Source organism: Seriola lalandi, unplaced genomic scaffold (genome assembly GCF_002814215.2).
Source record: "Seriola lalandi dorsalis isolate HSWRI2012SDOR001 ecotype SW California unplaced genomic scaffold, Sedor1 jcf7180002054940, whole genome shotgun sequence".
Taxonomy (NCBI): Eukaryota; Metazoa; Chordata; class Actinopteri; order Carangiformes; family Carangidae; genus Seriola; species Seriola lalandi.
In genome coordinates this window covers 529,778-546,811 of record NW_019525491.1, presented here as the reverse complement: position 1 = coordinate 546,811, position 17,034 = coordinate 529,778, and the positions used below count along the sequence as shown (strand labels likewise).

At 40.7% G+C, this 17,034-nt stretch overlaps 1 protein-coding gene across 3 annotated transcripts; it reads left to right on the top strand.

Moving 5' to 3' along the window:
* Nucleotides 1–848: 848 nt before the first annotated feature.
* On the top strand, nucleotides 849–14,909 carry tlx2 (T cell leukemia homeobox 2). 3 transcript variants are annotated; one of them, XM_023393601.2, is made up of 5 exons: nucleotides 850–2,039; nucleotides 8,629–8,841; nucleotides 9,628–9,862; nucleotides 13,842–14,022; nucleotides 14,524–14,909. In XM_023393601.2, the coding sequence occupies exons 1-5, from the start codon at nucleotides 1,523–1,525 to the stop codon at nucleotides 14,533–14,535; spliced, it is 1,158 nt and encodes a 385-aa protein (XP_023249369.1). In that variant the 5' UTR covers nucleotides 850–1,522; the 3' UTR covers nucleotides 14,536–14,909. The 3 variants fall into 3 exon arrangements, with proteins under 3 accessions (XP_023249366.1, XP_023249369.1, XP_023249368.1); XM_023393600.2 differs by having other exon boundaries at nucleotides 9,625–9,862; XM_023393598.2 differs by having other exon boundaries at nucleotides 849–2,039; nucleotides 9,625–9,862; nucleotides 13,842–14,909.
* Nucleotides 14,910–17,034: the final 2,125 nt, after the last annotated feature.

Below are 17,034 nucleotides of genomic sequence, written 5' to 3'. Positions count from 1 at the left end.
GGGCTGTGGGGGCACTATAGAGTTCTGAGGATCCATGGGTAAATATGAGGTTGATTTAACTGCACACACGAAAGGACACCCATAATTCATTGCTAGCTCGAAGTGCTCACCTGCTGTCAAGTCCTGTACCAAATCATGCCCAACAGCAGGAGAGAGAGAGAGAGAGAGAGAGAGAGAGAGAGAGAGAGAGAGAGAGAGAGAGAGAGAGAGAGAGAGAGTTGCGAAACAAAATCCTATAAAGTAAAGGAGGGATCTCTGGAGGCCTGGAAAAAAAAAATTAAAAAATTAAAAAATTAAAAAAGAAAAAACAAACCTTTAACTTAGCAAGACGCTCAGAGAAGATGGACACATAAACATTTATTGTATTATTATTGGTGTTTCCAGTGATAAACTTATTTTTGAAAAACAAACCATAATAAAAAAATAAAAAAATGAAATTTGGTGTGTCCAGTAAAAATCCGGTTTTAATGTGATGACACTTCAGAAAATGTATATAAATGGTCCTGCCTACTTTTTGAACCACACAATTTTAATTTAAAACTATAGAGTAATGTATCAGACATGAGACCAAACTGTGTAATGTGGACATTCTTCTATAATCTCAAATATGTAAGCGAGTTTTATTGCGAAACAGTTTGTAAAGCGTTTAACTCGGGCCTCAGCGCCACTAAAAGACACGAACCCTCCTGTTTAAAACCAGAAAAGCTGCAGAATATTAAAAAAAAAAAAAAAAAGCTGCGGTTTCTTTAAGACATCCGAGCAAAACAACTGTCCTGCCGGGGAGGGAGGGAGGGAGAGAGGGAGAGGGAGGGAGTGGAGGGAGGTTTGGCTGGATGACCGAGTGGCAGCTTTTACGCAGAGGGTTGTCTCACCTGCTGAAACGCACTTCACCATTCAGCACAACAGAGCCATCTTTCGCTCTCACCTCCAATTAATATCCAGCCTGCGAGGTCAGCGCTTCCTTTTCGCCTCTTCGGGTTTTTGTTTTGTTTTGTCTGCTGCTTTATTTTGATGCAACGAGCTCGGGTATCCTACCATGCTCCCTGCGTATGGATCGTCTCTGCCAGAGTAGGCGAACAAAGCGCATCGAGCCCCTCCAGAGAACTGCCTCCCCTCCAAAAAACAATCACGGATTTTTGTCTGTAAGTACTCAGGATAACCACTCTGCGTCTTCGGCTGCGTTTTCTTCTTGTTAGGCTTCCTTGTGTCTAGTTCGCGGGGAGAGAGCACGCTGTTAAAGATGGATCCGCTCTTTCTTTGCCCGACGGATAGGCACTTAATTTAGGGAACACTCGACCCCGCTGTTGGACAGAAATAATGGCAAGATTTTGGATAGCGCCGGACACGTTATTGGTTTCCTGGGAGTAGAACAGGCCTGTGTCGATGCTTGAAAACAAAAAACAGTCCAGTACTGCTGTAAACACACAAACATTTCTTTCTTCAAAGGCGTGAATTACCAGATGACAAAAACACATCCCTGTTCTGATAAAACACACTGACAAACACATAAACCGATAAAACTATGGAGCACACCGGGATCGAGGAGGTGAACCAGACGCACCAGCAGCAGCATGAGCCCATCAGCTTCGGGATCGACCAAATCCTGAACAGCTCGGACCAGTCCAGCGGCTGCATGCTGCCCAACCGGACCGGCGACCCGGATTACGCGCTGGCCTCCAACGTCTACAGCAACGGGTACAACAGCGTCTACAACCCGGCCTGCTCCATGGCGGCGGCGGCAGGACTGGCCGGCTCCTACAACGTCAACATGAACATGAACGTCAGTATGAACATGAACATGAACGTTAACGTGAACTCAGGAGGCGCCGGTGGCGTGATCCGGGTGCCGGCGCACAGACCCATGCCACCTCCGCCGCCACCGCCCGCCGCCGCTGCGCCGCATCCGCCCCCTTCGACGCATCCGCCGGGCATCGGACCGGGCATCCCCTCGGTGCCCGGGATGGGGATGGGGAATGCGGCAAACTTCACCTTCCCGTGGATGGAGAGCAGTAGGAGGTTTGCCAAAGACAGACTAACAGGTAAAAAAGAGTTTCCTCGTGCTACCGCAACACCTGTAGGCTGATTTGTCCCATTAAAACAGAGGGGTCCTATATAATCTACAGAACACCTTCATGTGCCTTCACCTGCATTTCACGCTCTAATAATGAGCCAAACACTCACAGAGTAGAACTAGTATTAGTGTATATTTCCCTCATGGCCGTGCAGGTTTGAATTGTGATTTTTCTGACATTTGTGTTTAAATCGGACCCTGAAGGATCAGGTGTAAGGAGACTAATAGCTCCACAAAGTGAGGCTGGTGATTTCATCTTTAGGTTGTAATGTATCTATAACGAATCGTATATGCACACACACGCACAGAGTCGGTTTTATTATGCTGGAAGGGCAGCCTGACAAACGAGTGGAGAAATTGACATGGACATGCTGATGAATCAGTATTGGACCATCACTCTCCATTTACAGCGGATGACGGATAACGACGTCCCCCGTTTTTTTTTTTTTTTTCATGAGGATGAATGATTTTTTTTCTTCTATGAGCCAATCGAGAGAACAGGAAGATGAGTCGTAACAGTTACAACATATGGCAGGTTAAAATCTCACATATTACCAGTATATTACCTATTATTATTATTATTATTATTATGCTTTCATAGCGTTTAGAATTTATAGTGGATAATGAGTTTTTTTAATCCACATTTTTTAAATTCTAACATAACATTGCATACTAAAATGCGATTTATTAAGAAAAAAAAAGCTGTACATGTAATTAATCTGCAAAATTCACATTTAGTTATTACTATAATAGAGCTCACATTCCGTTGCTTTGCTTTCATTGGACTCATGAAGTTCAGGCTGAGGATTTTGTCAACCCGTTATTTTTCTGTTGTCTAAAATTACTGTTTGTTTCTCTGTTAGCTTGTGAATTTAAAGGGAATGCAAAAATAACTTACAGTACATTATTAATAAATACCATGACACTACAATAATACAATTCTTGTAGATTCTAGATAGTTTATTTTTCATTTAATAGCCCTTGGATTTTCTTTTCCTCTTTTTTTGAATAATATAAAACAGAAAAAAACTAAACAAATAATATTTTTTAATTAAAAATGAACAGAAATAAAGAAACTAGGATGCATAATTATTTTATTATTATTTTATAATTTTTTTACAAGGCAGTCTAGTTCTACTGTCTATAGTGCAAATAATTTGCGTTAAATATCCTTAGGTTCATATTTTACATGCTATTGTTTTGTTTTAGTTCCCAGCATTTTTATGCATTCTTAGTATTTTTGTATCTTACCTGTAAAACCAAATAATAACGTTTTATTATTATTATTATTCGAATAGGCGTTTACAGCCTCAGACACACAAAAAAAAACATTTTTAATGTATTAGTTTAGTTTTACAGGAACATATTGATCACATTGATGAACAGAACTAATAAAATACCAGCGTCAGACGAAAGGTTCATTCTCAACCGTTTCCCTGGCTCGATGTTAAACCAGCCTTTCTTTGCATATACATTTACATAAAGATTGCTGGTGTTGCAAAAGCATTAAACTACATGTAACTTTAAAAAAAGAAAAAAAAGAAAAAGAAAAAAGTCAACCTGCAGAGTTATTTCTGCTGTAAACAGACTTTTCATAATCTATTATTGTACATAGGTTATGGTAGTTTATTTATTTATTTTCCTATTTTGAAAGGGGGTGGTTCCTGTGTTGTTGGTTTTTTTCTCATGACCTCACCGTTATGAAGATGAAAATGAAGAACACCATGGATTATTTGCGCACCCTCAGCCCCTCACCCACCTCTCCACGCATTAAATATTCACTGTTCCGTTCTTTCGAGCTGATTAATTATTCAAAACCGGGGGACGATATGTCAACTGCAAAAAGATACAGTGTAAATAGGCTTATCAATTTTACTCATAGTCACCGAGGGCCTCTCGTTTAATTTCTCTCTCAGCTTTGTGTCGCTGTAATTATTTCGCAGCTTATATCTTTCCACTGTATTGATCAGCCAAAGATCAGCAGCAGCAGCTACACACACACACACACACACACACATGCACACACACCCCTAACACACACACACACACACACACACACACACGCGCTATCCAGATTTAGCCTGCTCTGTTTTCTATAAAAGGCCGTAAATCAAAAAGACTATCATCTATCCTGATGGGCAGAGAACCATTTTAAATGTTTCTCTCTGCTTCTTGTTTTTCTCGTCGCTTTCCAAGTTGAAACGCGAGGAGAGAAAACCAAAAAAAAAAAAAAACCGTCCTCTCAGCTTCAAACAGCCCAACGTGCTGCTGCCAAAGGCTCCTCAGCCCTGGCAGCCATGAGGGACGTGTTTTTTTTTTTTTTTTTAGCTTGGATGTAAAATTGCACAATAGACTTTTCTAATTTTTCACACTGACATGAGTCATGAGTCCGTGTGGCTCAAATTCACGTCGTAGTCTAAATCATTGAGGGGTTGTGTCAGACTGACGCGAGGGATTAAGGTTTGGGGTGTTAAAGGCATTATTTAATCCAGGTCTGAAAATAAGACTTGTTTATATCGACAGGGCTCATGTTGATCACCAGCTCCTCTGTTCAGGGCTTATGGGCTTAAATTTATTCACCACTAATTTGACACTATAATTCTTATTCTTATTATAGTACAGTAATTATTAGTATAGTAGTATAGTAGTAAAGCATAACTGTTGCAGTGTAACAGCAGTGTTATTTCTCTCTGTGTCGTAGAGAAAAGAAAAAGGTTTACTTTATTATAGAAATAATTTTTTAGTTAGATCCATTTTTAAATCTGCTCAATGCTCGGCTAAGGATTTTGATTAAATAAAAACACATAAATCAAACAAAAATGATGAATTAAATTAAAACAGTAAATGAAGTAGCCAAGTTTTATAATAATGATTTTTAATACACTGAAACTAAATAAATAAATGTGGACAAGCACGGATATTTGCTAATGACCAAATGGCTGCCGACAGACAAATCTAGTAATCCAGTAATTTAAAGGATGTTCTAAAATAATAATACTAATAATAATCATAATAATAATAACAATAATAACAACAGGCGATAATGTGGATCGTTTGTGGATCTTTGCAATAAACAGCATGCAGCACGTGTAGCTCTACAGGCCGCGTAGCACCAATAAAAAACATAATTAAACCTTTTTTTTTCTCCTGTAAATCTCTGTCTGGGTTTTAATGGCAGCAGAGCAGAAAAATGTGAGTTTATTTCCGTGTTGGACCCCGCTCCTGTCCTCGTGCGTTTCCAGCTGTCCTGGTTCTCGCTGTGACAGAAGACAGTCTCCCTGCCTTTTGTCCCGTATAGTGTAATAAATAGCAATATATGTTCATGTTATATTTCAATATCCCCTTTAGAATCCTTCACGGATATATTTATTAGATTGCTACAAAGGTAATATCCGCAGTGGGGAAGGGAGGCGCTGTCACCGAGAAGTATTATTAAGTATAAGTGGTTTTATTATGGGAAACATATTCTCCACGGTAGCATTTTATTTTTTGATATGCTTATGCTAAATTGTATTACCCAGGCAGCAGATTTAGCATTCCAGCCCATTTCTTTTTTATTTGACTGAGGTTAACAAGAAATCACATGATTTTTGTTTTAATTTTTTTTTTTTTTTTTTTAAAAAAAGGGAACAAGATTTTTTCCGTCTTTTTAAATACAGTAAATGATTGTTTGAACAACACATGACCTCCACCCGTGTGAATAGGATTTTCCACATCCACCACACAGCTTCATTAACTCTTTAACTGTTTTCCAGGCTGTTCAGGAAAACTATTAATACTCAGGAAAAATAATTAAGTATTACAGCAATATTTAATAATTGATTTTACACTCTATAGTAAATGCTCAGGACTAAAGATGCAAACTTTAAACAACAATCACTATTCAGTTCACTGGATTTAGACTCCACATGCAGGAACAATACATCATCAATGGAAAGTTTGCTCCATAAGCTGCCTTTAATATTTCTGTGGGACTTTTAACACACAATTTGGATAGATTTCTTTATCTTATTTCAAAGTGGCATTAATTGTCTTCTGTACCTTTGGTATTGTACATATTATTTTTCCCTACAATACTGTGGTGCCTGGTTATTTTACAGTGACAGAAGAGGCTTTTATGAACAGATCTGACACAGGAATATTCTGAATCGGGTTTATTTTGATTCATGTTATTTCATTAGGATTGATGCAGTTGAGCAGGGACAGTCTTTCAATTTAGATGTCGGTTTAAAAGCCAAGCCAGTGCTGGACTACAAGACCTCAAACATTACATCATTGTTGTTCTATATATAAAATATATATATATATATATATATATATATATATATATGCACAGCAGTTCCAGCCCCAGTAATAATAGAAAGAAAGAAATCTGAGGGCGTATCTGATTGGTGAGCAGTCTTAGGCTTACACCCTCAGTCAAAACATTAAACATGACTGATGCAACATCCAAAGCATCTCAGTATCATATATTTACCAGTGTTTAGCACATTGTAAGGTGAAGCCTTGCTGCAGTTGGCAGGTCCAGAGGGATCCTGCTGCATGTTGGGTTGCCTCTGAACGTGCTTCTATGTGCCTGGTCCATTAGTTAGCCTACAGATGGCCTGAAATAGCCATCTAATGCAGTATTATTCAGCCAGACCTGCCGCTGGGAGCAACAACAGGCCTGCTCGCATACTCAGCGTGTAACCCATAAGGCTACACATAGTTTTTGGCAATGAGAAGCCAATCAAAAGGAAACAGCTGCTTAAATGTAGATATTATGGAAATGCCGTAGAATGGTCTTCATAAGAAGCTGGAGATTTAAAAACATACCATGCAGTGCAATAAGGTCCCCCATAAATTCACTATTAAGGGCCACAAAGGTGCTACAGTCCAGTGTGAGCACCTATAGGAATATTATAGAAACATAATATAAATAAATTCACTATAAACTCATGATTAAATACCATAGATGCCTGTGTAAGTTCCAAAAGGAATATTAAAAGGATACAATTACCATTTTACTATTATTGAGCATCAGAGCAACACATAATGTGAAACCTGATAATAATGTTATATTACCAGAGGAGATTAAAAATAATAATGAGAAGAAGAGGGGAAAAAAAAAAAAGAAAAGGTCACTATAAAAGTAGAAAAGACAATAAAAGGTTGTGAGTTTTCATTTCAGGCTCTAAATCTGCGTCGCTAATTTACACCCAGGTAACGTTAACTTTGTGCGACCTACTGTAACTGCACATTGCAGCTATTTATCTTTACTTTACAAATCATTTGCTCGCGTACGCCTCAATTTGCCACTCGTGTTCAGCACCATCAGGGGATGTCGGAAGCTCCCTGGAAACGACTGCGGAGCGCATAATAGCTTCATGTTCCATTTTCCATCCAAATTGTCATCGTCTGTGTGGCAAATGAATTTTCAGGTCGCTGAAACTCTGAGAGCAGCAGCGGCGGCAGCAGCAGCAGCGGTAGCAGCACGTGGCCCTCGGGGGACACCTATGCAGATGTTTTCATATTCATTTTGGCTCCTGGTGAGCTTTTCTGACAAAACAAAAACAAATAAACACCCTGTAAGACAGCAGGCAAAACAGCTTGCTGGGGAGGAATGACACAAAGATACAGAGAGAGAGAGAGAGAGAGAGAGAGAGAAAGAGAGAGAGAGAGAAAAAAAGAGAGAGACAGAGTTGTTGTTGATTTCCATTCTGCCTCAAAATGCGACTGCAGCTGGGGAGTGGATCTATGGCCAAAAACGATCTCATTACATTTATTGATCTTCTGTTTACCCATAGCTGACAAAATAGACAGGATTCATAGATATTTTATGATGCCGAGGATAAGTTGTTATTAATATCCAGATATATGAAAGTGAACCACCAGGCACTGAGGCACAGATGGAAGAAAAAACACAATACAGACTCTTATAATGACTGTGTCCAATTTATAAATTTGAACAGACACAATGACAAAGCAATTGGAACGACACAAAGCAGTCAAGTCAATACATGTAGCCCTGTACATGCATGATCAGTCTCGTGAGGTTATCCTTACAAGCTTAAATGACAAATGTTTGATTTCTGTATGGAAGATATTTTGTGCAAAAACTGAATGTGTTTTAATTTGACTGGACTGATGGCAGAAATTATATTCTACAAAATTGTACTTTGTTATATTAAGTCTGTGAATAGTAATGATATTGTTTGAAGTAGGTTAACATTATCAAAGTGGTTATTAAATCACATTTTGACCTTCATTTTATTATCATCAGATTACCCTGATTGCCTGTTTCTGATTTGCTGACTAGTATGTGCTTGATTTATCTTAGTATTCCTGCTAGATGTCACTTATTTTTCCAAATGGAAGGTACCTCTTTTTCTTTTTCAAAGTGAAACCTCTTCAAATGCTAACTTAAGAGACTAGCAGTAAATAACAGTAGCCTCTGTTCATCATTCAGGCCTCATCATGTGATTAGCTCCTATGCGTCGGTGCCTGCCCGGCAGCAGCTGCTGCTGCTGCTGCTGTGCTCCAGATGTGGGACCTTACTGTGTCTCCCTTTCCTTTAGGGGAGCAGGCAGAGGAGAGCCGAGCTGGAGAGGCCACAGGGGGCCCGGGGGCCGCCGGGTCCCTCTGTCCTCTCCCCAAGGGAGACATCGGCAGGGTCCCTGTCTGGAGCACTGTGGAGACATTAGCCAAATGCTATTACCCCGAGCTCGCTCACCTGCGAGACGGCAATGGCCTTCTAGCAGACTATCCTTTCCCAAAGGGGGGTTGCCCAGGTGAGTCACCCCCTCCCTCTACCAACCGCCTCCCTTACCTCACTCATTTGTGTCACAGCTGATTTTTAAGTGCATCCCTCCCGTGTGCTCTGCAAAGAGTTTTTTACTTACACTTTGAAATGTTTCTGTCTCTGTGAAAATGTATTGCAGAAGTTTACATTTAGATTCGTACTAATCTTTTAATTCTAAAAAAGCCAATTTATCACCAGCTGTAAGAAATGTCTTAATTTGAGTTATTATATATTTGCATATCCCAGCTTTCAAAATGTCCCTCCATGACTTTTTCTTTGACTTCCTGTCTGTAAAGTTCATTGTGCTATTTGGTTTTAAAAAATGTGGCAGGGGAATTGTGCTGGAAATTACATTTATCTCCTTCACTTGGCAGCTCCTGGGTCTTCTGTTAGACTCCGCGACAAAACACACTGGTTTTTCAAGTTGAAACAAACTGGAAATTAATTCTATTTAACCAAGGATTGTGTTTATAACATGAGTGTGTACAAACAAAACCTCAAGGGAAATAAGTTTATTCTTTAAAAGCACAGTTCACTGCAGTTTAGAAATGGAAATAACCACTGAAACTAACAAACATTCATCTTAAGCCCAAAGATGAACGTCCAAACACCTCAATTACTCAGTCACCTTATTGCTAATGCTAACACTGACTTTTTTAAGAATGATGTGTATAACGTCTAAAGCTCCAATCAACTAAATACACAATGCTTCATGAATAACTAAACCAAACTAGCTAAAGTCAAATAAATTCCTTTTTTTCTGCATTTCCAGCAGCCCTCTCACCCTTCTCTGTGACCCGTCGTATCGGCCACCCTTATCAAAACCGGACGCCGCCCAAGAGGAAAAAGCCTCGCACCTCCTTTAGCCGGGTGCAGATCTGCGAGCTGGAGAAACGATTTCACCGACAGAAATACCTGGCGTCGGCCGAGCGCGCCACCTTGGCCAAGGCCCTGAAGATGACAGATGCACAAGTCAAGACCTGGTTTCAGAACAGACGGACAAAATGGCGGTAAGATTCGTCCCTCCTTAGCACCCTTTAGCTACGTGAAAGTACAGAATAGCGAAACCAAAGTGTCATAACTCTCTTCCACATGACATATTTTGCTCATTTTTTCCCCCACATGATCTACTTAGGCAAAACAAACAGGTCCTGGTGGATTTTTCAGAAGCTATTTGTCTTTATGAGCGTGGGATGCTCGCTCAGAAGAGCCACTCCTTCCAAAAATTTCTTGCGCCATAAATCGTCAGCAGTGAATGTGTCTCTGTTTTGCTCTTACGGTCCAAAATGCTCACTTGTGTTTTACTTTAAACACGAGTAAAACGGTCCGCAGCTGAAGCAGTTGTACAACACAACACCTATTTTGCTTAGCTTAGCTGCCAGTCGAGGCCAGTTCACTTGACCAAGCACAATCACTTCTGAGCCTCCTGAAAGGCCTTTTAGAAAATTGCTGTCCAAAGCAATACTGAAACACTCACAGGAGGAATTGACTGCCAAGTTCATAGACAGAAGAGAAAAAAAAAACACACTCCTTCACTTCATTCTAACTGTTGTTTATAGCCATTTGGAAGTAAATGAGTAGAAAATCACATTATGATGCCCTGCCCTTAGTTAAAGGGGCAGGACGCATCTTTCAAAGGCACATTACTAACAGCTACATTACCTAAAGGGTTTTAATGTTTAAATGAGCCTAAAGCTTTTTAGTCAGTTCAGTTCAATTTAATACAGATAGAAAACACTTGAAACTGAACTGTGTTTTTTGCTGGTTCACATTCATGATTGGCTTGTTTGTCTTGAATAAACATTTAATATCGAAATTGGTTTGATAATCCTATTAAAAAAAAATGTTTTAAAATCCGCATTTAATCACATCAGTCACAGCAACATAGCATTGAAAAAAACAAGACACATTTTCTCCTCTACAAGATGTGATGATGATGAATTTGCCTAAAATAAACACAACCAAACTGAACCCAAGACTGAGCGGCATGTCACGAGTAACAAGGGAATTGGCTTAACTCGTTTTTCTGATTTCCTAGTTTTGCTGAGATTTATGCCTCTATCCCTGTAGTGTGCACCTGATAGGATGAGCATGAGGGATGTCTTTGCGTGACGACTACGCTAGTAACAAGAGGATGATCAAATCAACAGGCAGCGAATGAGATTATGATAATGCTGTTAACAATAATGTGTGGCTAATGGATGGAGGTTGGTGTGCATGAAAGAGTGTTTTAGAGGTGTGTTTCTGCCTGTGATTCCTTCCTGCCATTTTTATTTTGTTGTTGATTTTGACAGCAATTATTTCTCCCTTATGGCTTGTGTTATTAGCAGCACCATAATTTCAAAAGAGCCTAATAAATTCTTCATTCTGCCTTATTCTGTGATGCAGATATGGACCATTCAGAACATTTCCTGTCACACAACCACAGTAATTACCATGTAAAATTCTGTCAGGAGAATTGATTTGAATATTAAAAGAAACTTCAACTCAGAAGAAGAAAAAGATTATGAGCAAAAGCAGCATCTCATCCGCTCTGAATCACAATGAGAGCACGGTTTGAAGCTTGTTAAGTCCTCCCTCTTTTGCACTTATCATCTCAGTTCACTTCTTTATTTATTCTGCAGACTCACTGGATACTTTCCAACACAAGCACCTCAACTCTTCCATTAAAAGGACATATCATTCTAACCGCTCTCGTTTCAGGAAAAACACACATCTGAGCCAGTATTCGTGACAGCAAATGCTGATATCAGCACCTACTGACACAACATACAGGGTGTAAGTTACTGTGAACATATGCTGTGCTGAAAAGAAAGAAGAAAAAAAAACAAAACAAAACAGATGTAACTTTTCACCTTGAGGCAGGAAGTGTAATGTTCCTCCTCCTCCCCCTGCGTTAGTCACATTCCCCCCCACCAACACCTGTCACTCATCTTGATCAGCTGTCATGTAGCCTGAAGCTAAAGTGACTAGCACCAGAATGTAATAAACATACGGCAAAAGCAACCAATTTGCAAATGAACAAGATTCATTGGTAAATTTTCTGAGACACTTTCATTTCTCCACTTTCTTTGCTTGATTTCTTCTTTGCTTTTGCTTCGCTGTTTAGTGGCTGTTGCAGTTACATTGATAGTCATGAAACATGTGCTTCCCAAAAAAAAGATAAACAACACTGAAAATCCAGTTTCAGACTGCCATCCTATTTATTTCTTGCCATCATAAACTCAGTTGCATGTTGCAGCTTTAATGCAGTGATTCACAACCTTTTCTGCTTTTTGGTTTGTGACCAACAGGTCCACCAACCTGAACCCTCTGATACCACTCATAAGAGCATCTCTGACACAGTGCCCCTATGGCAGCAGACATACCAAACCTTTGTCGTCATGGTTACAATCATAAACACATGGTTATGTAACGGTCCCAGTTTGGTTTGATATGGCACGATGGTTAAGGAAAAAGATTGGAGTTTGGTTTAAAATAAGTACTTATTTAAGGTTAGATTACCTTCGTTGTCACGGTTACAAATAGGAAACAAACAGCAGCCTCCTGAGTCAAAGTCCTGTATTTTGTTGACCAATTCATGCAGGGCCGCAGGAAGATGTTTTAAATTGTAGGGGGAAGAGCATTTTAAACCAACCCATACAAATACAACACAGGCCTACAACAATACTACTACACACACACACACACACACACACACACACCAAAAAAGCAGCACTAGTAACAACAACAGCAGCCAGGTCTATAAACAAGGACTCAGTAATGCTATTGCACAATAGCAGCTCACAATAATGCCATAACATTGCAATACACATGTCCAAAAGCCCATTGCGCAGGGCACACAAGAACATATCCAAATAAGCACATTTTTTTTCAACAGTGTTATATCAGTGTGGTGTTCAAATTAAGTGACAGCTGAATATTAAACTGCTCGGCGGCAGCTTAAACAAAATAACTTACCTTGAGCTGCAGGTCAGGTGCTCTAGTAGTTATAATAATCCAGATGTGGCCATCAGGACGCCCTGGGTCCAGCTCCCCAAAATGTCTGGCTGGAGAGGCTCCTCAAATGCCGCCAAAATCAGTCCTAGCTTGACACCTGTTAGCAGCACGCGCCTCAACGGTAGCGGTGCTAATGTGGTACTATACAGGTAAAACTCCGGCGGCAGTCTCCGTCTCCGAGGAAAAACTACAAACAAACGAAAACGATGCTGTTGGAGCTGCTCTCATCTGTGCTCTCTCTAGCTGGTGGTTTGCCAAGAAAAACGCTTTTCCTCCATTTTGAATTTATCCGTCGATTAGCTATCGATGCTACAACCGGAAGTACATTAATAGAGTTGACATGGCCCGCCCTACGCTGCGTCTGATTGGCTGATGATCGTTGCCTTCACTGGTTGGATTGTTTAGGTTTAGGCATGAGCACCTGCAGCACCCCTAGTTCCTGTGGCCATGTTTTCATGCACCTCCAACCTCTTCCTGACGTGAACTTTGTCGCTCTTTATGCTACGTCACCTGACTTCATCCTTTGCTCCCTTCATAATTACTACGGCCACTAGAGGTCGCACAATTAAACGTAAATGGGTCGTAATAAGCTACTGCCACATACGACATATGGGCTCGTTTTTAAAGGAGGACAGTCTCAGAAAACTGCACATGTCTACTGGTTGGTTTTAAACATATAAATATACATATTTTCTTTGTGTATTTGAATATTTTAGAGGCTTAAAGAAGTAAAACTATGCTAAAAAAGTAAGATTACGGGAATGTTTAAAGAATATGTTCGTGTACCAAACATCATCTTATGACCCCACAGATTTGTCTGCTTGAATATAAACTATATCCTGTGTATTTGAAGTAGGATATGGGACAAACATTGCAAACAATGCTGTTGTATGTGGCATTAATCGATGTTGTGTACATGCCCCCATAAAAATCAACATCATATAGATCTTAAATTTTCCTCTGCTCTTCTTTTTCTCTCCATCCACCCAGGAGACAGACTGCGGAGGAGAGAGAGGCAGAGAGGCAACAGGCCAACCGGCTGATGCTGCAGCTTCAGCAGGAAGCTTTCCAGAAGACATTGAGCCAGCCTCTGCAGCCGGACCCACTCTGCCTGCACAACTCCTCCCTCTACGCCCTGCAGAACCTGCAGCCCTGGGCAGAAGACAATAAGGTGACCTCCGTCACCTCCGTGGCATCTGTAGTGTGAGCGTGTGTGTGTGTATGTGTGTGTGTAGGAGAGAGAGAGGGAGGGACAGAGGGAGGGATGAAAATGTGTATATCAGATTGTCATCAGTGTGAATGGACAAGAGGGAGGAATCTCTTCTTTCTATTTCTGACGTGGCTGACGTTCAAAAACGCAGTACCATTATGGGATTGTTATAGATACAGGAAAATGATGCTTGCTGGAAAAAAATTTTTTTGAATGGACCTTGTGCCTCCTCCCTCATTGATCGTTACCAGCAATATGGTGGGGGAGCATGTGTAGAGAGAGACAGCTATGTGTTACTGCCAAGACCTACAAAAAACTCACTGTATGCGGATTTCACAGCACAGGAGCCGCACTGACTTTGCTGTCTGTCAAAATTAAGCAAATCTTCAACTGTTATCTTAAATATCTAAAGTGTGTTGAGTCATTTTCCTGCCTTACACCAAGTTTCCGCTTTCCCTTCAGCTGTCGGTCTAAAAGAGAGGAGGGCACTTTATCCCTAAGTGCCAGGAAACAAATGGACACCTCTGTACATGCCCAACTATCAAGACTGTCCCCTCTTTTGCCTCTGGATCCCTCACGAGGCGGCAGAGACTGTCTGCCACAAATGGCAAAAAAAAAAGACCTCCTGTTTTTCGCTTTTGACTTTGTACAATGTAGTAAATGCATGTTTCAACCCTTTTCTGTGTGCACTCGGAAGTACCATTGAAGTCAGCTGCCGTCGAGGTGGAGCTCCTCCCCGACCGCAGCATTCAAGTGGTAGTGGATTGGAGGAACTCCTGATCACGGATTCCTCATTATGTTCAATTTAAAGGTGTTTTATATTAAATGATATTGTGACTTTTTGAAAAGATGACAAACCTCTCTGTTTTTCTTTGCCTCCTTTTGTCTTGTCAGATTTTTCACACTGCTACTCTTCGGCGTTTGTCACCATTATGAAAACCATGCAATAATACTTTATGATTTTAGCGTGGAGGTAGTTAGCCTCGTGGGATTTAGCTATGATTACACATTAAAGTTTCAAACCACCCAAAGGTAAGATACCATCAGATTGTATCAGAAGGACAGCACAATCACAATACCTTTTTTTTTTTATATATACATAAAAATTGATGACTACAGCTCCCATGAGTGAATGTGAAGCAGGGCATTGCTGAAAAACAGCAAGTGTGCTCAGAAACCCCCCTCCCCTGGATAAATAAAAAGAAAGGTTTGGAAAACTGATGCCAGCTCAAATTAAAATGGGAGCGCATGAGAAAGTACGAGATGTGCAGCTGCCAAGTGAAGATTTGAAATGCAGTGCTGCAGGTTTTGTTTGTTTTATTCCAGTGATTTCAGGGGAAGACCTTAATGGAAGAATCATTCAGCCGTTGGAGGAGGAAACCTAAAAGGATAATGCAGGTGTTTTTTGAGTTTGACGTTTGAGGCTACGTCCACACTACTACATTTTGATTTGAAAATGACGTTCTAAGACTAAAACGATTTCTGTCCAGATGAGCGTTTCACCATTCAGCAGGAAGCAGATCGTCCACTCTGCGGCTGGTTGGTTGTAGAAAATATTAGGAACTAGGAACAGCAAAGGCAGTTGTAGTGTTAAAATGCAGAATTTTACTGCACAACAGCTGCTAACAAAGACAACAAGGCTCAGCAACGCTTTTAATTTGTTATCAGAGTTATATTCACCACTGGTAGTCAAGGCTGAAGAGCCAATCAGGAGGCAAACTTGGGTGTTTAAAATCATTGTTTCTAAAAGTCTTTGTTTTTGCCCGTCCAGACTTAAACACCACCCTGGAGTTTTCAAACTAAAAGTCTCGGGAGCTTGAAAACTCCAGAGTATAGTGAGGACACCGGGCGTAAACGTAAACTAAAACGTATTTGTGTGGATGTAGTTTACAAAACTAGCTGAACTTGCACAGTGTGGAAAGCGATCTTCCCGTAGCTTTATTCGGTGAAAGTTGCTCTGTTTTTTGTATCAGCTCTGCATCATGTCACAGTCTGCTTCCTGTCAATCAGCTGACACCTACAGCAGGATGTTGTCTGTCCTCAAGAAATTCCTTGAATGCCTGTCACCTGACATACAACATCATGTGCATTGGAGGTCAAAGGTCTGAGTCTTTTGGACAACACTGTGTAGATTATTTTATTTAGGTTTTTTTTCGTTAGGAAAGGAGATTTTTTTTAAGCAAGTTTTAAATCCCTTTGTGGATGTTCGCTCCCACATCATTTTTTGCCATTATTGTCTTGGTGAATCATGGCCACCTAGACACCAGACAGTCGTAAAGATTTGTTATCACCACATCCACCCTATCATGCAAATGCTTATCACCTAAGTCATAACAAAGACAACCCATGTAGAAGCACAGTAAACACTCATTCAGGTTCCTTGCTCGTAAATGAGCCTTCAACACCATGAATGTCACAGGAAATGGGCCTCGCTGCGCACCAACCCCTCTCATCCACATCGAATCACTCCACTTCTTTTTCAGCATAACGTTGGCCTCTTGTTAATCTTGGCCGTGCCTGCAACTGACAAACGGCTATCGCGGGCCTCTATCACAGACGTGTGTTTCACAAACTCCTGAGTAAACCTCTTGTGCCTTTTGTTTGGATTTCGCTGGCATCTGCCTGCTGGATCCTCCAAGCCTTCGCTCAGGGCAAGTTGATGATGTGGTTCGAAACAGCTGTCTGCAACTGCATCCAACCTCAACAACCCCTCGGCTTTCCCTAAAACACAGCGTCTATGTTTAGCCAGTTTTTCGGGCGTCTTGCCTGGTTGGGATCCTGTCAGTAGCAGACAGTTCTCCAGGTGACGCCTCCTCAACCCCCACTTCCTCCGCTCCCTGCTGCTTCTTTCATCTCTCTGTCTCAGATGCCTTGAAGACGTGACTTGGCCCATTTTCGAAAAATTCCTTCCTTTTCTGTTTTCAAAACCACGCATTGTGTTTTACTACAGGTGCTTAAAGATTTTTTTTTTTC

Coding starts and splice junctions, on each gene's coding strand:
- tlx2 (XM_023393598.2), top strand. CDS start 1,523: ATGGAGCACACCGGGATCGAGGAGGTGAACCAGACGCACCAGCAGCAG. Junction 8,842..9,624: donor CCCAAAGGGGGGTTGCCCAG/GTGAGTCACCCC, acceptor CTGCATTTCCAG/CAGCCCTCTCACCCTTCTCT. Junction 9,863..13,841: donor AACAGACGGACAAAATGGCG/GTAAGATTCGTC, acceptor CCATCCACCCAG/GAGACAGACTGCGGAGGAGA.